This window comes from Peromyscus maniculatus, chromosome 3 (assembly GCF_049852395.1).
Source record: "Peromyscus maniculatus bairdii isolate BWxNUB_F1_BW_parent chromosome 3, HU_Pman_BW_mat_3.1, whole genome shotgun sequence".
Classification (NCBI taxonomy): domain Eukaryota; kingdom Metazoa; phylum Chordata; class Mammalia; order Rodentia; family Cricetidae; genus Peromyscus; species Peromyscus maniculatus.
Window position 1 is genome coordinate 52,008,988 of NC_134854.1, and position 21,122 is coordinate 52,030,109.

At 47.6% G+C, this 21,122-nt stretch overlaps 1 protein-coding gene across 2 annotated transcripts in view; it reads right to left on the reverse strand.

Moving 5' to 3' along the window:
• Positions 1-21,122, reverse strand: part of Tbxas1 (thromboxane A synthase 1) — a 169,318-nt gene that overhangs the window by 35,380 nt on the left and 112,816 nt on the right. For both annotated transcript variants that reach the window (XM_076566458.1, XM_076566459.1), the window contains 2 exons: positions 20,843-20,973; positions 16,426-16,740 (listed from right to left, as the gene is read on the reverse strand). In XM_076566458.1, the coding sequence (XP_076422573.1) occupies positions 16,426-16,740; positions 20,843-20,973 (446 nt within the window). The remainder of the gene's footprint in view (positions 1-16,425; positions 16,741-20,842; positions 20,974-21,122) is intronic.

The following is a 21,122-nucleotide window of genomic DNA, read 5'->3' on the forward strand; positions in this document are numbered from 1 at the left end:
AGGGCAGGAAACTCAAAACACAGGCTCACAAGTTGGAAGTCCAAAGTTTTAGCCCCTTACTTTGTCACAGATGAGCACAAATGGGAAGAGTCTTCACTGGTCTGATATATTTCCTCATTTGTAGAGGAGATTCGTGTGTGTGTGTGTGTGTGTGTGTGTGTGTGTGTGTGTGTGTGTGTGTGTGTGTGTGTGTACTTGTGCACGCAGAGAGCAGAGGAGGACATCTGATGTCTTGCCTAATTCATTGGAGACAGGGTCTTTCACCGAACCTGGAGCTAGGCTGGCAACAAGCCAGCCTCAGTGATTCTTGTATCTCTGTCCCCCACAGAACTGGGTTCCAGGCACACGTGGCTACGCCCCACTTTGTAAGTGGGTCCTGGCATCCACACACACTCTGCTTGTACAGAGACCCTCTTACTCACTGAGCATCTCGCCACCTCATGGACTCTTTCTTAATCTATTTACTTTCCTGGAACTCAGTGATTTTCAAAACAGGGGCTATGGTCCTTTAGGGATCTATAAATTCAATTTAAGGGGCAAAGACAAAAATTTAGAATGATGTAGTAGCCAGGCATGATGGTGTTCGCATGCTATCCTGTCACTGGGGGTGGGGGAGTGGGGGGGCAGAGTCAAGAAAATCACTCAAATTTAAGACCAGCCTGATCTTACATAGTCAATTCTAGAACAGCCAGGAATATAAATTCAGTCTGAAACAAAACAAAATAAAGCTGGACCAAAATATAAAATATTGTGAAAATATAAAATATTGAGAAAAATATAAAACCTAAATAAATGAATGAATAAGTGAATGCATGCAGGGCATAGCACACACACACACACACACATACACACACACACACACACACACACACACACACACACGAGCATGCACATGTACAGTAGACTAGAGCAGACCCACATATACACCGCTATGTGTCCTTTTGTGAAACTTCTGTTTCTGTTGTGTGGTATTCTCCAGTAAATGAGCACTGAGCTGAATTATAAACTGCATTTCTCATGATGGGAACCAAAGTTTGAAAACCAAAGCTGTAACCCCCGGCGCTGCCAGGAATGCCCACGTATCTTGTTTGCCTCAGTTCCCCATGTTCACTGGCACCCCTCTGTGGTTCGATTCACTTAACTCTGTTACTCTCCTCAGTGGACCCCACAGTGGGCATTGTCCCTGCCTACCATCCCTTCTGCTCTGGCAGCAACTGTCCAGGGGTTAAGCCATCACTGAGCTAAGTGCAGGCGCCCCCAATTTAGAACAGAAACAGAAGCACTCAGTTAACTAAATATCAGAGTACAGCACCTACATTTTTAGTGTAAGGACATCCCCAATAGTGAATGAGCTACACTAAAAAGCTAGTCATTGTTTATCTGGAATTCAAATTTAACCAGATACCTGTATTTCCTCCTGTCAGCTTAAAGTAAGTAATAAAGAGAGCAAACAGGAGGGAAAGTTGGAAGATTAAGACTTTAAAATGCCTCCAACTAAAAAACTTTGTGTTTTAATATGATCATAAATTAACAGCTGTATTGCATTATGCAAATTTATGTTAAGCTATTCACTCTGTCATCATGCCCCAGTAAAAAATGGTATATATGACATTTAGGGGGAAATGACATCTTCTGATAAGAGTTTTGCTCTGCGTTTTGGCGCAGCTGATTACCTATGCCTGAACGCTGTGGCCACCCCTCCCAAGAGGTCCTCGTGTAGGTACCTCACAGAGTTCTTGCTGGTCTAGTCTTAGGAGAACAGTCTGGGAGTGGTGGTTTCTACCATCGGGTGATGCACAGCCCTGCCCTTTGCCCAAGAAAGGCATCTCTGGGCGGTGGGCACATGGGCTCGAGGGCATGGCAGTAGGAGGGGTTTTATCTTTAATCTCTGGCATCCTGTCTTGGAGCAGTCACATGCAAGGAGAAGGACATCAAGCAAGCCTGAGGTACCACCAGCTGGCTAATTTAAGGTTCAAGCAGACATAGGTACCTGCCATTAGCTCCTTAGACAGACGCACTTGGTTGGATCATTTAGAGTTGCCACCTTCCTGGAGGTTCCTGGTATATCCCACTAGATTTTTTAAAAAATAATTTCTCTTCTTTTTCTTCCATTCCATTCCATCCATCCATCCATCCATCCACCCACCCACCCACCCACCCACCCACCCACCCACCCACCCACCCACCCATCTATCTATCTATCTATCTATCTATCTATCTATCTATCTATCTATCTATCTATCTATCTACCTATCTATCATCTATCTACCTATCTATCATCTATCTCCTTGAGACAGGATGTCAGATAGCCTAGGCTGGATTTGAATTAGCTATGACAACTGAGAATGACCTTGAACTTTTGATCCTGTTGCCTCTACTTCCTGGGTGCTTGGATTACAGGTGTGCCTCTACACTTGGAGGACAGTTTCTTAAAGTCAGGGCACTGCTTGTGGAGGAGATGCCCATTTCTGTTCTGGAAGGGAAGGTCAAGCCTTGCAAAAGGAATATGACCTCCGTTAACCTGGTACCAAGTAAAGCTTGGAGGATAGGAAGCCAGATGGCTTTCAGGAGACTGCAAAATGCCAGGCCTGGCTTGGAAAATGGTTGTTGGCAGAAGTAAGCTACAGGGAGCCGGTAAGAGGGCCTAGAATGATCTGGAACAGAAAGCAGTGATGTTGAGGAGGCAGTCCCAGGGATTCTCAGGGGTGCTGATGCTTGCCTTCACTGCCTTCTTAGAGAGGATGCGGTTTCTCAAAGCACACAGACAAGTGTGCATGGGCCTTGGGCCAGGAAGCTACAATACAGTGTGATTGTGGGCTGTCTCCTAATGTCCTTTCCCCATTTGCTTATTTACAAAACAAAGTGATGGAGCTCAGCAGTGGAGAGTTTGCCTTACCATGTGTGAAACCCTGCATTCAATTCCTAGTATCTCTCTCTCTCTCTCTCTCTCTCTATAAGCTAATAATACATGGAAATATCAATAGAGATTAATTTTAAGAGACCCAAGGGTAGACAAGGAGAATGTAAATTTGCTAAATGTTAAGTAAAAAGAACTCATTTCTAATCAGCTTGGGTTTGCTTTTAAAGATCTATTTATTTATTTATTTATTTATTTATTTATTTATTTTTTGGTTTTTTCGAGACAGGGTTTCTCTGTGTAGCTTTGCGCCTTTCCTGGAGCTCACTTGGTAGCCCAGGCTGGCCTCGAACTCACAAAGATCCGCCTGCCTCTGCCTCCCGAGTGCTGGGATTAAAGGGGTGCGCCACCACGCCCGGCTCGATCTATTTATTTTTTATTCACGTGTGTGTGTGTGTGTGTGTGTGTGTGTGTGTGTGTGTGTGTGTGTATGCATAAGTTTATACGCACCAAGTGTGCAGACATCCTTGGAGGCCAGAGGGCATTGGCTCCTCTGTGACAGACAGTTGTGAGCTACTTGATGTAGGCATTGGGCACAGAGCTCCGAACAGCTGATCCACCTCTCCAATCCTCCTTTTATTTTCTTCGCTGTCTATTTTTTTTATCTTGTTTGATTAGTTTATCAAACTAAATTTATTCTTTTTGTTTGTTTGTTTTGTTTTTCGAGACAGGGTTTCTCTGTGTAGCTTTGTGCCTTTCCTGGATCTCACTCTGTAGCCCAGGCTGGCCTCAAACTCAGAGATCCGCCTGGCTCTGCCTCCCGAGTGCTGGGATTAAAGGCATGCGCCACCACCGCCCGGCTAAATTTATTCTTTTACTGGTAAAGACAAACGCATCTTAACTTACTGATATTTCCTTGTAAAGAATGATCTCTTTTCTAATGGTGCCCTTTGAGACTTGGTGGCTGCAGAAAGGGGACATTCAAGGCAGAGGAGAATCAGCTCTGGGATCCAACACCTTGTCATGAACTTGGCTGCCACAGTGGTAACGGAACAAAAGTCGTATGTGCATCTGACTGCAAGCCCCCCACTTTTGACATCTGCTCTCACAGGACAGTGTTCCCCAGACTTAGTGGCCATTCCCAAGATGGCACCAGGGTTGTTCTGGGTTCAAATTAGGTCTCTGTCTCTAACTTAGTTACTTCAACCCCAAGCTTCTATTTCCTTTTAGTCTTTAAAATGAAGTCAAAACATAGACTTGGCTGTTAGGATTACCTGGTACTTGTGCTATTGAATGAGAACCTCGTCCACTAAAAGCTTCTAGGAGACTTCATTTTACCCAGGATTCTTGGCTAGCAGGGTCGGCTTCTTTACAGCAAGGTCAGATTTATTTAGCACATAAAAGTGATTATGAATAATTATAATGCTCCATAAATGTTTACTGTTACTCAGGAGGTAAGAACCATCATTAGCATCTTCCAGGTCTACAAATCTTTCATTTTCAGCCAAGCTGGAGACTCATCAAATGAGATTTACAGAGAAAGGTGAAAAGGCGAGAGGGTGGGAGAGAGACGAAGAGCCGGCTCGCCCCCCGGCCCCACACCAGGAACGCCTTGTCTTCATTCTTAGCTGAGGTGACCCTGTGATGGGACACCCCCGGGCTCCAGCTGTCTTGCTGAGAAAGGGAGAAATGGGATTCCCAGTCCTTGAGTTGGTCACAGACCAGGTGACCTCCCGTCCTTGGGTCTGGTGTGATTTGTGTGAGACGCTTTCAGACAGGTACACCTGCCGGCCCTGTCAGGGCGACCATCTCTAAGTCTTTGCTAGAATTGTAGCTATCGAGATGAGCTGGGTGTGACCACCACACAGTCTCAGAAAGCTTACTGTTTCCCAACAACCTGAGCAGGGCCTTTTCTAAAATGCCACGAGCAGCCCAGTCACCACAGGGTGTATATAAAACCGTTCCTGTCATTGACAGTGACTTCAGGTCACATTATAGATCTTTCAGTGCAGACTCCTCACAGCATTGTGACAACAGGTCTCCACTCAAGCTGCATCTTAGATCCCCAGGGGCTTTCCTGAAGCCCAGGACTCACTCTGGACCAACGAATTCAGAAGTAGATCCCAACCACTGCATTTTTATAGCTCTTGAGGACATGGAGGTTTCTGGCTATTTTGGGGGGCCCAACTGGTGTCAGGAGTGAGGAACAGCCTACACTGTGCCGGGGGCTGCTGGTTGTCTGAAGTCAGATTGTACCGTGTCAGATGGCTGTGTAGAGTGGGTGTGTTCATCTCCTGCCACTGTGACAGTCACCTGCAAGAAGTGACTTAAAGGTGGAAGGAGCAATTTTGGCTCATGGTTTTGGGGGCTGTAGTCCAGGATCACCAGGCTCTGTGGCTCCCTGTATGATAAGGTACAATGTGGTGGCCGGGCATGGTAGGGCATGCCCCACAGTGTTAGCATCTATACCACATTAAATAAAGGACATGACCTTGGATCGGGTGACTGACCCTCAGCTGTTCAGCTGAGGGCAGAAGAGTGAACATTGCTGTTTCCTGGAGGAGCAACCCCGTCTCCAGACGGTGGCATCAACTCCTCTGTGAGTTTCCAACTGCCAGCCTGCCCTGCAGACTTCAGACTTGCCAGCCCCCACACGGCGCGAGCCAACTCCTTAAAATAAACCTCGCGCTCTCCTTGATTCTCTCTCTGTATCTCTTCTTTCCCTGCCAATGCCACGGGCACCGTGACAGCTCTGACTTTGGGAAGTTCTTGTGAGGACCAGGTTAAGGCTTGTTTGCAAAGGAAGGAGCTGGGGTCTTCCCTGAGAACGTTCAATGCCGTCATTATTGACAGCAGAGACATCGTCTGTTCCAATCCCTCCCTTTTATAGATAAGAAAACCGAGGCACAGAAAGGGGACAACAGCTGATGTGTGTGTTGTTGATGCTGTCACAAATATCACACATGTGTTAACTCAGTCTGTGTGACAACCCATGGCGATAGAATGTACCTATCCCCATTTTACAGAGAGGAAAACCAAGGAACAGAAAGGTATGTCATGTCACAGATCCAGCGATGGTCACTCAGTGTCTTCCATGTGCCCTCCTGGCCATGTGGGATCAGTATCTGGCTCTTGGAGCTCCCTCTTGCTTAGAAGGCATGCTCTTTGCTCTGGCCCAGTTTGGTGGAATATGACTGGGGGCCTGTGGTACCAGCCAAGAGTCCTAGAGAGAGACACAATCCTGCTGTACCCAGGCCCATGATAGGTGAGATTGCAGACCCAGTGACTGATGGGAGGGGGGCCAGGATCCCAAACTATGCTTGTTTGTTTAAACATTTTTGGCAAAAAGTTTGTTTTTTAAAGAACTACAATCCTGAACCATCTCTTCTTTGGTGGTTGACTCAGTTTTTTGAGACAAGTTTTCACTGCTTAGTCCAGGCCGGCTTCACATTCAAGATCCTCTTGCCTTAGAATCTGGAGTACTGGGGTTCTCCACCACTCCTGACCCAGCTGCCCTCTTTGCCAACTACTGGAGTCAGTTACTCATGTAGTTCAAATCCTTGCCTGCCACAGAGGAGGCGAGGAGTTCGTGTCTCCCTTCCAGTCCTAAACGACTAATTACAGTGTCTAGGAGAGGAAGCCACAAGGTACCGAGTCTGGGTGGCTCTCTACCCCTTCTTGTTCATAGCCCGGGAAATGTGTTCCCTTCTCATCTCCATAACAAGAAGCCTTGGCAGGGGTCTGTGGTGTGCTCCCTACAGCTCCTGCCCCAGTTTGGTCCCAGCAGGAGGAGGCCAGTGGAGTTTAATTATATTCTTCCTATAGGGAACATTCAAGAAATGAGCCTTTGAAAAACAACCTGTGCTACCAAAAGGAGGGGGGGAAATCAAATTAAGCAAGTGAGGAACAGGCATTGCGTCCTGTGTCCTAGAGACCCAGTCTAAATATTTAAACATAAAAGACAGATTTCTAAACGCTCAACTTCATCAACCTTCCACACTGCCATTCACTGGAGAGTCGAGCATCCCTCTGATCTGGAATATTCATAGGCCTGGCCGGGCATGCTCATCTAGTTGGTGTTTTCACACATGCCATGTTCAGTTATGAAACATCCAAAACAGACAACACAAAACATAATGCTGTTCCCAGACCTGGGGTGGAACAGACTCACAAGAAAGTCTGTACACAAACAGTTTGGAAAGGCCCCTTGTTCTGTGGTGACTCCCTGATCACACCCCCACACACCCCCACACCCCCACACACACACATCCACTTGGCTCTAAGGTATTGGAGGACTGGCTGGAGGCCCAGGCCAAAGCCATGAATGTGTTATCTTCTAGGGGACACTCATACCAAAGTAGAAAGTCACTTGTGCTAGAACCATCAAGCCTGACCGTACAGCTTCTTGTCATACACCTGTCCTCCTGGGTGTGGGACTGCCACAGATAGCCCGGGTTCCCCTCATTTCCTTGTTTGGAAGGTTCTAGCCATCACCTGATAGGTCTGTGTGATGCTCCACAGAGCCTGTGAGAACATAGTCATCTCACTGTGGGGGCCATCCCGTGTAGCCTCCTCGGTCTCCAGCCCCTCCCTCAGTGGTGGCCCTTGTCTGACCTGAGTACCTCCGTCCTTCCAGAAGGCAGTGACCGACTGCTTTTACCCATTGTGCCTCCCTGCCAACCCCATCCCAGGTCTGCACGCAGCGTTGTCTCCAGCTGGAGGAGGAGGGCACAGCATCTACGTACGGCACCTCTCAGCACCTGCATCCTACAGGCCTGGTGTGTACCAGGTGCTGTTGTGGGATCTGGGCTGGACCAGTGGGCCTGGCAGATGTGGCTTCCTATTTCCATGGGGCTGGGCTTCCTGCTTGGGCTTGAGTCTGGCAGGTGCCCCTGCCAGAGGAAGCGTAGGCTAATAGTGGATGTGTCGGGACAAAATGGTGGCATTCTGAGTCTAGTGCTGGGTTGACAGGAAGTCTTTTAAGGACCACGAGTTTTCAAATTCTCACCAGACTTAGCTATTTGGAAACTTCTGTGTAAAACAGCATTTGTCAAAGGTGTCCAGGGAAGTCAAAACATGAAGTTTCCATTTATTCTTCTATTTCCAAAGCTAATTGGAGGGAACAAAATCCATTCTTTTGATGTGCACAATAATTAAGAACCACTTGGCTCAGGTGTGACTCGGGGCCAAGTGAACCCACAGAACACTGAGCTCCACCTGTGGCTTCAACTTGCTCACATTTATTTTTAATTCCTGCTTTTCTGTGCTGCTCTGAACCGACCCTACCATCTTACGTTCTTAGCAAAGCCCAGATCCCCTAGAGCCCCAGATGTTGACTATTCAACACTCTAAACGGTCATGGGAAAGGCACACGTCCAGGCTGGTTGGTGTGGTGGCGCCCTGGGAGAGCCGTTTCTTTCCAGGTCACGTCTCCCCTTGCTCTGCAGGGACACAGAGGGGTGGGGAGGGGGCAGACTGGGAGCTTCCGTCGCTAAAAACATCCAAAGAGCAGCGCCACTTGCCGAGGTGGGGCAGCTAGGGAAGAGCTCCTCCTAAATCCTTCCGGCCCTTCAGCCTGCCTCCTGCCTCGTTTACCTCAGTGCTCAGTTACAGGGTCTCTTGATGGTTGGGGGTGCTCGTGGGCAGTGAGCCAGGAAGTGAGGCAGGGCAGATTCTGGATCTCCCTGGATCTGGGGAACAGAGCTAGGACGAGGATGAAGGGGAAAAGGAGGGAAGGAGAGAAGACAGTCCTGTGGGCATCAGAGCAGGAGGGACAGGAGATGGCAGTGTGGTAGAGGGGAGAACAGGGGAGCGACTGGGGAGGCTGAGGCAGGTCACAGTCAGGGTTGGTCAGATTTCCCAGGGGTTACTGCAGGGGTAGGCATGGGCATCTGGAGTGAATATGAAGGATTTTGGAGCCCTGGATAGTGACAGAGAGAGGCTGTGGCCATTCACAGCCCTGACAGGCCCTGAGAGGTGCCATCTGCCCTTCCCCCTGTTTCTGTAAAAGCCATGGGGACAGTTTCTCTGGCACCTGGTCCAGGTTTACTGGCCACTCTGCTCTAGGGACTCACGAATTGCCCACATAGACATGTCTGTAGTCTGTCTGATCATAATTCCTAGGACAGAGCTCCAGGCACACTCCCAGAGAGACCCCTGTTCATACATATGAAGACTCCCTACCCAGCATTCACTGTTGGGGTGCCATGCTCTTGGGTCAGAAGCCCCAGAAAGGACAGGAAAGTAGGCAAGTTGAGGTTCCCTTCTAGCAACCCCCTCATGAGAGTCTCTTTCTTCATGTGACACTAGAGAATTGGTTGAGGGGAAGTTCCCTTTGTTAGCAACACTTTGGGCAGGGCCTCATCAGTGACCAAGACTACTGGGTATGACGGTTGATTCCTGAGCAAGCTCCAGGGCCAGAGAGAGAACCCTGCCTGAGGGGACAACATAGTGGGTACCCACATGTTGACTGTGACAGGTCTCCAGTTTGTACCAGCATCCTGCATCCTGTTTGCCATCTGTTTTGAACACAGCTTTAAGTCAACCAGAAGCTTGCCCTCACTTCCCATCAGAGAACTGCTTAAGGAGGCAAGAAGATTATAGGACAAATTCAAGACTAACGGACTTCCAAGATGGATTAGGATAGAATGAGTTCCTCAACACTTTATCTCTCATCCATAAAGTGACTGACATCATCACCGGAATAGTCTAGAAACCACTAAAATGTATTCACCAAAGGCGAGCCATTGTTGAAGCCCGAGGCCTTCATTATCACTAGGAACAAACACACATCGACTCCAGGCACATCCTAACAGGGGCAGGATTTACAGGTGAAGGGCCTGGTTCTCGCCATGCGAGCTGCTGACAACATCGGGATCTGGAGTTCTCCCTGGAAACTGGAATGCACATGCTCAAGCCCCACCCCAGTTCAGCCCAACAGGAATCTGCAGTTTAGCTCCACAGTTCCTATGTTTGTTAAATTTGAGTGTGTGTGTGTGTGTGTGTGTGTGTGTGTGTGTGTGTGTGTGTTTAGAGGCCAGAGGTTGACATTTGTGCCATCCTCTGTTGCTCTCTATTTTATTTTCTTTCTTGACTGGCCTGAAACTCACCATGGAGACCAGGCTAGTCTCAAACTCACAGAGCTCTGCCTACCTCTGCCTCGCGAGTGCTGGATTAAAGATGTACACCACCGTATTAACCTTATCTTATTTTCTGAACCTCAAGCTAACCGATTGGGCAAGACTGGCCAGCCAGCAGGTCGACAGTCTCCTGTCTTTACCTCCCCAGTGCTAGGATTATAGACGTACACTACTCTGCCTACAGTTGCTGGGCATCCAAACTCAGGACCTCACGCTTGCCTGACAGGTAGGTATTAACTGAGCCATCTCCCCAGAGGCACTTTAGCCTATGGCTAGTGCTGTGGCCTGGGCCTGCTTCCCACTGCCCCCACCCTGGTTCTTGCTTTTATGCTTGGATAGTAGGGTGTTGTTCCTTTTTCTCTTCTACGTGGTTGCTTTAGGTTCAAATGCACTGCTGTGAGATCTGAAAAGAAGCGAGGGGTTCTAAGGAGCTGTGGGGACTGTGTGGCTTGGTGTGGAGCTGACAGCGAGCACCCAAACTCACTCAGAGTTCCTGCAGACTTGGGCAAAGGGAGGAACCCCTGCTGACCGAGAGCCTCGTTCCCGGTTTCAGCTCCATCCCCACTTCCTGCGTGATCCCGGATATGACCATGGACCCTCTCCTAGCTGGGACACCTTTTCCTCATAGTGAGGACAAATTTATGTTAGTCTATCTAAATAGTTTTCCACCGGTGCTCCCCCCCGGGACAAAAGGACACACGTATTTATGAAAAGCTGCTTGTGGCTAACAGCTATTGTATTTTCGTAACCATGGGGTATGTTTGGCTCTTGGAGACCCTCTGACTGCTTCAAGGAGCAAGCCCCCAACTTTGCTCACATTAAGCAGCGTGAGCTAATCAGCTGAAAAAACCAGCATGGAATGTCCTTTGATCCTTAAGAGAACTAGGAAGAGGAAGACGTGTTTTAATTAGATCTTTATAATGTGACAAAGTAGCCGTTGGAGCGTTCTAGGGAGCTGACCGCCCTTCTAAGTCATGACTGTTCCAACTGCCCTGAACAGAGGCTGTATATCAGTGTCGTCCAGTTTGTGATAAATTTATAACTGGGTTCTGCAGAGCAGATTTATATCAACAATTAAAGCAGAAGGAAAATGGCTCATAAATTTTGGCTGGCATAGTCCAGCACCAAAGAGGAGGAAGAGAATGGTCTAGCCAGATCAAAAGTCAGTCATTTCAACATGCAGAGCTAAAGCTATAGGAAAACAACGGAAGAGGAAAGAATTGTGCGTTCTCTCTCTCACCCGCTAACAGTCACATAGCGGAGCACACAATGGCACATCCTGATGACCGAGGCCTGACCAGAAAGTTCGAGTGCTTTTTGCAGTCTCCTAAGTTGCACGAACGGGATAAGCCTTCCTCTGGTGCTCTGCCACCAGCTTGGTGGATGTACCCCTCTTCAGTCTGACCGAGACAACATGGCGGGGGGAAGATGAGTTCTCCAAAAGGCCCAGTGACTTGAGCAGGACAACACTGTGGTCTGAACGTGACAGAATTTACGTCCTAGGATTTGGCCCCTCATTTTACATGTTAGTGCTATTGGAAGGTAGAGCCTTTGAGAAATCAGGGTTAATGAGGTCACGAGGGCAGTGACCCTAAAATGGTCTGAGTGGTTTTATAACAAAAGAAACAGAGGAGCTAGGAAGGGGTTCATTTGGTTTGTCGTCCCAGCGTGAAGGTCTGAGTGTGGATGCCTGGCACTCATGTAACAAGCTGGGGTCAGCGGCTGGTACATGTCGTCCCAGAGTGGGAAGGTGGAGACAGGTGGATCCCCGGGGCTCCCTGGCCACAGTTTAGCTGAATTGACCTCTAAGTTCAATGAAAGACTCTGAATCAAAAAGAAAGAAAGAAAGAAAAGAAAGAGAGAGAGAGAGAGAGAGAGAGAGAGAGAGAGAGAGAGAGAGAAAGAAAGAAAGAAAGAAAGAAAGAAAGAAAGAAAGAAAGAAAGAAAGAAAGAAAGAGAGAGAAAGAAAGCTGAGAGTGATTGAAGACACCCAACACTGACTTTTGGCCTCCATAGGTGTGTGTGTGTGTGTGTGTGTGTGTGTGTGTGTGTGTGTGTGTGTGTGTGTTCGCACACACAGACAAACATACACAAAAACAAAAGGAAAGGAGCAGAGACCACGCCAGCATGTTTGCTGTCTCAGCATGTGACACTCGCTGCCATGTCACGAAGCAACAAGAGGCCCTTGCCTCCCTCCTGCCCTGCAGACTCTGGTACCCCAGCCTCCAGCTGGTTGAGGGATCTGTCCTTGAGCCTCAGTGGGACTTCTGTGTGAGCATTTCCAAAAGAGAGCCATGCTTCTCCCCTGTCTCCATGTTCCTAATAGAGGTCAGAGCTGCTGGAGGTGCAGCTCCGTGCTAGAGGGATTTCTTGCTAGCTCACTGGATCAGGAATCGCCAGACGGGAGACGGGTACTTACTGCCTCACAGTTCCAAATCGAGGTAGGAGTCCTCCTATTGACCCTCTCAGCCAGGGCTGGGGAGATGGCCCAGTCGGTCAAGTACCTGCTGTACAAGCAATGGACCTGAGCTTGGATCCCTGACACCTGTGTGTAAGTAAGGTGTGGCAGCATATTGCAGAGGTGTGACAGTCATTGAAAGGCTGAGTGGGCATGGCAGCTTACCTATAATTCCAGCACTCAGAAGGTGGAGATGGGGAGCCCTCGGAGCTAGACAGACTAGCCATTCGGAAACTCTGGGTTCACCTGAGAGACCCTGTCTCAATGAATAAGATGGAGAGCATTGGAGGGAGACTCCCAGGGTCAATCTTGGACCTTCACAGGCACGTGAACACATACACATACATGCATGCACATACAACACACTCGAAAAACAGGAGAGTGCATTTAAATAATGGGAGAAAACAAAAGCTCCTCGTGCGCCTCATTTAATTCACACTGTTCAAAATCCAGGTGACACAGCTCTCCTGGAGTGATGGGAGAGACTGAGAATGGCGAGTGTGCCCGAAGGTACTGAAACCAAGAGACAGAGAACAGCTGGGCACAGGGCTGGAACACTTGAATCAGTCATTCCTGGTGGGAGCCAGCCTCTGGAGTTTGCTGTGCCCTGGAGTCTACCTGCTTTACTTGCTGTTGTTGTTTATCTTTATTTATTTTGTGTGTGTGTGTGTGTGTGTGTGTGTGTGTGTGTGTGTGTCTGTGTGTGTCTGTGTGTGCTACTGCTAGAGTGTGGCTGTCAGGTGGTAGTGTCAGGTAGGCTGTTTTTCTAATTCTATAGTATAGGTTGGTGGAGGAGGATTGAACCCATTTCATTAAGCTGAGTAGGAGGTGGTTTTCCCAGCTGAACCTTCTCGACTGCCTATTGGGTGACATTTTCTCCCATTGCCTGAAGCAGTCCAAGACGGCAGTTGTTGTTTTTTTTTTTTTTGTCATAGAGGAGGGTCACTACCCTCTTACCACATTCCCAAAGGAAGAGGGAGAAGGAACTAGAGTCAGGATCCAGCCACTTGAATGGCAGGCCGTCCAAGAGGTCCTGCCCTCTAGAGCTAGGCCAGCTCACCCCATGCACAGGAAATGTCTGCAGCCACAGAAGCTGGCATTAACTGGCACTCAGGAGATATTTGTTGAATGGAAAGCAGCAAGAAAGTTATAACAAATCATGCTTTACATGCAAATTTTTGGGAATATTTTCAGGGAAATACTTAATGTGTGAACAGCTAATCTGCATTTCCATGTCCTGACAGATGGCCCATATTAACAGAGTTCTGAGTATAGTAAAAATAAATAAATAAATAAAAGAAGAAAGAAAGAAAAGGAAGGAAAAAAAAGGAAACCTACAACTATTCATGGAGTGGGTACTGTGAGCGAGGCTGCACAAAGCAGTGTGCTCTCCGACTCTCCCTCTTATTGTTAAAAATAAAAAAAGACAACTTGGAGACATTCCCATCTGTCAAAAAGGACCCCAAAAGTTGTCCAGAGGAAGAAAATGACCCTCGGGACTTGCATGGGTGGAGCAGAGCTTTTTTCTCGGGAGATGCTCTAGGTCCCAAATGTCTAATGCCGCACTCTCAAAATGAACCAGGGACAAGTGCATCAGCACCTGTGGGACTGTTGATCAAAAATGCAGTCTCCTCTCAGACTACATTTGCAGAATCAGAACTTCTATGGTCAGGGCCCTGGAATCTGCATTCAAATCATCTTCTCAGAGGTTGAAAACCTGTACCTGGTACTATCAATTCGTGTGCCCATGGGTCTCCCCAGTGCTTGGGGACACTGAGCACAGCCCCATGGGAGGTGGCATTTTGAAGAAAGAAGCCTTGCTCTTAGGCTCAGAGGCTGGAGGAGGCCAGGTTCTGGTGAATTGGCATCACCTTCCAGGGCCAGTTTCAGGCCATGGTAGAGGTGAGGGCATGCCACTGGATTTTGTGTGGGAGCATTGCAATGCCCAGAGCTTTATACCCAGACCCAACATAGGTTGTAGCTGATGAACCTGGCAGACTCCTGGGGCTTTGCTACTGTCTAGATGATACCACAGTCTAGAACTAATTATGCACATCTTATGTGGCCCTGGAGGGTTTCATTTGGAAGGGATATTGCTTAACAGACTATTGGCCGTTAATCCCCTCAGGGTGAAGAGAATGACCCCACCCACCTCTTGGAGCATTTGCAGCTTCCCGAAGCCTCTGTCATAACAAGGCACCCTTCAGACTAAGGGCTGACCTTCCCTCTGCTGCCTTCCTCAGAAGGGGTCTTCCCCAGTCTTCAACCATGGGACTTCAGCACACTTGATCTTGGGGCTAGAGTCAATTTGCTTAGGCATATTTGTGTCCCTATGCCCTGACCACAATAATTGGCCCAGGGGTGGACAGCGACTTCAGCATTTTGAGCAGAGTGACCTTCGTGACTGGGAATTTTCAGTCATAGAGCCTATTTGGTGGCGAGGAACGAGGAAGCATGAGGTCCCAGGCACTCTGGGCAGGCTTCCTATGGCTTCCCAAGGACAGCGTGGCCAAACATGGGGCCAACAGGAAGAAACAGCCAAAAACGGAGGTCAGAAAGACAAAGGCCTGAAAGTATCTCTGAGGCTTCGCTAAATATTTTCCTGAAGTCTTATTCACTCCCGAAGTGAGCAGGGTTTTGTCCCATAAATACAAATGTTTGGTTTTGCTAAACTCAGTTTGACTCAGAGTTTTGTTACCTGGTACTCAACATGTCACAAGACACGCCCCATCCTCTTTGACGCCTCTCCCCCCTGCTCTTCCCCTGGAAGCAAATATTAAATAACCACCCCGAGAGCACACTGAGACCAGTGGTGATCTAGATTCGCAGCTTGAGACGCCATGCTCCAAGAATATTGATTCATGGATCAATGTCAGTCCGGAGGAAGCCCTGTCCCGTTCAACATCTTAATCAATGACTTGGATGAAATGGGAGACATGGTTAGCAAGTCTCAGATGACGTGAGCTGGAGGAAATGCTAATATGACAGATGGCAGAATCCAGATTCAAAATTATTTTGACTGATGGAACAGTAATAAGGAGAAATACAAACTCTTGCATTTGACTCAAAAGATCAATCTGTATGAGCGGGGTACTGGGGAGACCTGGCTCAGCAGTTGTCCTAACATCAAAGAACTTGAAGTTGACCATGCAGGCTCATATGGAGTTAAACACTGGGGCAATTAGTAGCAGTTATTCAGGTTTCAAATATTTATGAAGTGACTTGGAGAGGGAAGAGTATCTTTGCCTCCACTTCCCCAGTAGGACAAAGAAGTAGATTTTTCTAGGAAGCAGTTCCTAGATCCTAACACTTCCAATAGCAGGATGAGCTACATTCCAACATTGTGACTGTTGACTAATGACATCAGAATATGACGAACAAGATTCCATTGTGGGGACTTTCTTATTTAAAGTACAGACTTTTAAAGTGATTCAAGGCAGTGCACACAGCAGCATCCTAAGAAAGCAGCCCAGCTCAACCCCCTTGGAAGGTTGCTGCGATCTCCTACAGAGGGGCCTCATCTCCAAGGAATTCCCAGACCGCATCTGTGCTTGGGGCTCTCAGCCCCATTCTATCTTTTTGTCTGGTTGTGGCTCCTCCTCTGCTCTCTCCTTCCTGGTCCCTCTGGTGTCCTGGGTCTACGCCTGCCTCCAGACGCGGCCCCTTTGCTGACTCCCGTCTCCTCTATTCACAGAGGCCTCTCCACAGTCAGAGCATGCCATAACCAGGCTCCTTCACTAAGGCTGCCCTTGACCCCCTACTCCTTCCTGGCCTCTGCAGGCCTCCAGAGCCAGTCTTATGGGCTCTTTTCTTTCCTCTGAACACCCCATTTTACTTGCTAGCCCAGAGAGATGGCGAAGGTGGGTGTGACCTTATTTTATCTTACAAACTTAGAATGTGGTTTTAACAAGTTTTTAAGCAAAGTTTCACTGAATCCACTGCTTGTAGATGCACACACATGCTGTACTCACATGATTCTCCACGAAGAGGTCCACCTCTTTCAGAAGTCTCTCCTGGCAGTCAGGGTGGGTGGCCAGCAGGTATGTGATGAAAGAGAGTGTGTTAGTGATGATCTCATGGCCAGCGATGAGGAAGATGAAGGCTTGGCCCACAATTTCATCCGTGGTTAAAGGCTTAGACATGGATGTAGGGTGGCTTCTTTGGGGAGGGTCCACAGTGCGCTTGGTAGAGGACAGGGCTTCTGTGACCATGTCAAAGTCTTCCACACCCACAGAGCTTGTGGAGTGCCGGGCATCCAGCACCATCTGCAGGAAGTCTTTCTGCCTCTGAGGACAAGAGAAGAAAAGGTACATTAGAACCACAGAATGAGGCTGGAGGACAAGGGAGGAGACTCCTGGGTGGAGTTCCTGAACAACTCAGGAGGAACAGGTTCTTGTCACTGGGTTATTTGAGATGGTGAGAGCCTGGTGACCTCCTGAATGACCCTCAGGACATCAGTGAGGGCCAGACCAATGCACCTGTGAAAAGATGAGGCTATTGCCTTCTTTGCCATTGTACAGACTTAGGGAGCAACAGTGTGACAATTTAATGCATGCAATGTGAGATGGTGAGAGCCGTCTTCCATATCTATCATGTGTGCGTTGTGTGTCTGGAGTCTTCAAACTCTCCTTTTGTACTTGTTCCCAGAACAGTCACACCTATATGTGAATATAGTCAGCCTGCTGAGCTGGAGAACACCAGAACTTAGTCCTCTTACTCACTGGGGTTTGGGTACCCCACCACCTTCTTTCCCTTTCCCCTCATCCTTCCCAGCCTCCAGTGACAATCATTCTCATTTCTGAGATCAGATTTGCAGCTCCCACATACCCAGCATTCTGTGTTTGTTTTTCTGTTCCTGGATTATTTCATTTAACATAATGCCCTCCAGTTTCTATCCATGTAGCTGAAAACCAACAGATTCCATTCTTTTATAAGGCCAAATAGTATTCTCTTGTGTTTATGTACCATACCACCTTCATCTATTCTAGATGAGGCCAGGCCATTTCATCCAGGCTGATTCCTACCCGTCCCCAAAACATGCTTGAAATAAAGCAAGTTTTAGTAGATACAGTGGGACCTCATTCTTCAAAAACAGTAAGTGTACAATCTAGAGAACTATGTGTATTCTTCATGTGTAGTCAACATTGGTCATATCTGTATTCAGCAGATCACTAGAGAGGAGGAGGTGGGAAAACCAAGGTCTTTTAGTTTTGATTAACACTTTCTACACTCTTGTACTGTTGGCTGAATTCCCAATGAGAAAACACCTGATAGATTTCAATCAGAGCACATGTCTACTGTTTATCATGCAAGGACATAGTGGGCAGCTATAAGTTTTCTCACACAGTAGAGAGACAACAGGATGGGATGGGGGCATGTAGTGGGGAGCTGCCTTGTCTTCAAAGTCTCCAGACTTGGCAGCTTGCTTCCTATGGAGTCCCTTTTTTCTCTCCAGTAATCCTCAATCTCCTTTGAGTGAATAAAGCCTTCTTATCATTTCTCCTACCTTCCTTATCAGTAATTTGCATATCCTTTACATTTTGACTACCACTAATTCTAACTATAGGAGTGTTTACCCACTGCTTTGGCATTCACAAAGTGTATTCCCAACACATCCTTTCTTTGAAATGTCCTTTAATGTGATGAATGACAACTGGGATGTTGCTCTTTTCTAAAGTTTATGGGATTAAAACAGCAAGAGGAGAGTATCAGAACCTCCGACAGGAAAATATTATAATTTCAAAGTACTTTCCTAGTTGCAGCGTTTTCTCAATTCATTGGCTTCTGAATTTCTGTTGCATGAATAATCTATGCCCCACACATCAGCATGTAATTCCATCTTTTAAGTTCGTTGGCATTTCATGTGTGGCTACTTTTTCTGCTCCATGAGATGAAAAGCTACCCCAGGGTGAGACCCTCCTTTTTCCCCCCACCTGAGTGCATATTAAACGTGCAATAGAATCTTCTACAAATCAGAATGTAAAGCAACAGATGCCCTTGGGGATGGGTGCATTGGGTTTGGTTTCCACTGTTCAACTACTGTTGGGAGCAGGAAGCCTTTGCTGATGAACAGGTGGTTACCATCAAAGGCGTCTGCTGGAAGCCTGGCAGGGCTCACCACTAAAGGTTCACATACATTGAGGCCAAGGAGGCAAGGTCTCTATTTCCCACCAGCCTGTTCCCACTTCGATAGCAGAGAAAAAGGCTAAGCCTGGGCTTCCTCACTCTTCCCTGACCCTGCTCATTCTGCTGTCCAAACTTCCTCACTGTTATTGGTCAGCATCTGGGTGGCAGTTGTGGTCCCACTGCTGACATGTCACGGGTTAGAATAAGATGGTACGGGGGAACATGATATCTGAGGCTCCCTGGGTGCCTGGCTGTGACTAGAGAAGCGAAGTGAACTTCCCCTTAGGCCTCATGGCACAGTTTAGTCCCTGAGGCTTGGCTGTAGCTTTTCTTGGGTGGAGGAGGGTGATGACCAGGCATCTCACAGCCATAGCCACACCATGTATTTTTCCAGAAGCAGCATGGTGGCTGGCATTTTTTCCTCTTATCCCAGCCCAGCCAGACTGCTAAAAGGGCTGGTGAAGTCTTGCAGAAATCTGTCTTAACTGCCAGCTAATGAGGCCAGGGGAAAGGGCCTCTCTCTAGGGTTCATGAGCTAGAGAGGAACATTAGTGCAGATGGGATTCTTCCTTTCACAGAGCATCATGAAGGCCATGCAAAAGCTGCCCATTTAGGATGGAAACAGGGCTGGTTTATGGTTATATCCAAGAAAAATACATGCCCTGATAGATGTAGGTGTCTAATCCGCCCATCGGCTAGAGCTTAGGAAAATATTTACCTTTTAACATCTGTGTGGCATTTTCACTGTGCAAACACACATCTGTTTGATGGAATGTATACAGAGTTCAGATGGGTTCTAAGTGAGTTTTCTTAGTAACTCTATAGCTCTGTCTTGACACGGGCAGCCCTGGATTTGTGGTTGGGAGGTTTTTCTCAGATCAACTCATTGTTTGAAACAAATAGCTGTAAAGTTTATAAAAGGAAAAGCTTGAGGCAATCCCAGTAATTGGCTCTTTAATAACCTCTCACCTCTTAGTCACTCAGTGCAATGGTTTTTGAGTTTGCAGCCTGGTTCTACAGCAAGTAGGTTTCAGGCGTGTGTGTGTGTGTGTGTGTGTGTGTGTGTGTGTGTGTGTAAGCTCTCACAGGGCAGCCCTTTGCAGCAATGATGAGGTTTGAAATGGTTCTTTATCTCGTCCTTTAGACCTCTTCCTCACAGCCCAGAAACATAGATTTGAATGTAATTGTCTTATCCTTTCTGTCTGCTTCAGAGTGGGGCCGGGTATACCAGATGGCCCATTTTTCCCCACCTCTAAGGGCATTTGAGTGGAGCTGATGGTGGTGTGGGCCAAGGGGTTCAGAGCGTATATATACTTCCCTATCCAGAAAAAGTGGCTACAGAGTCCCCAGGGTGTGTAGCTGAGTAGGACAGGCTGCTGCCCAAGGCTGCTAAGTGCATCAAGCTACTAATTGACTCGGATTTCATTCTAGGCCAATGCCTTAACCATCAGGCCTCCTGAATCCCTCTGAGCCACTGTCTTTGAGAAAACCCTTTTAAAGCTCCATCTTGCTCAAGGCAGTGAAGGGAAAGCCCTTTTAGTCCATTTTTTTTTTTTCATTTTAGTAACTGTCTTTAATGCAACGAGAACCTTAATGGACACCTTTAGCATGGGCAGGAGTATCTCCTGATGCTGAAAGATTATTTCTCACACTGAAAACGCCATTCTACTCAGAGTCAAGTTCAACCAATATTTACTTATCCCTACTATGTGCCAAGCAGAGTGTAAGCCTGTAAGGGAAAAAGGAAACAAAGGAGCATGCTAAACAGAGCAGAGGCCTCAACCACAAATTTTCTAGCAAGAATCTCCGTGATGAAAGAGAGTGTGGGATTGATTGACAGTTGCCCAAACTTCTTGCTAATATTTATGCTCTTCATGCTATGAATCCTCATCTTGCTATTTCTCAGCAGAAAGACTATGCTCATGAAAATTGCATGAGGCACTTACTTAGAAAATTTGGGGGTGGGGTTACTGCAACCTGTGCTTGGGGTAATATCTAGGTGGTGTGAGACAGTTCAGGGGCTGGCATTCATTCTACAGTTCACACCAGGAACAGGCACATTGCTGGGGGCTTCTCCCTACCATCCTTTCCTCCCCTCCCTCCTATTGCTTTCCACTGGCCCCCAGAAAGCTCCCAATGGAGGACTCGGAAAAGACAGCCCCATGTGATGTGAGGGGTTGGGAGGGTGGAGAAAGGAAAGAGAGAGAGACGCCACATTAGGTTCCATTCTGTTTGCAGGCTGCATCCTATTAAAATAGTTACCTCTTCTGCTGCTTGCTGGTCCCGTAAGGCAATCACATTCCTAATGAGTTTGTTAAAAAAGCCATTCAGTTCATCTCGGTTCTTATTGGGCAGAATCCGGGCCAATGGGACCATTATGGATGGAAATGATACTTGAAAGAGAAAAACAAAAGTGGCATTGAAGGGGGAGTGATAATGAACCAGGGCTATTAGACTCCTGTTCCTCGGAAGCAAGAGGCAGTCTTGAATCTGAGTCGCTTGGGAGGCCCGTCTTCCCTACAGACTCAGTGTTGCTCATAGT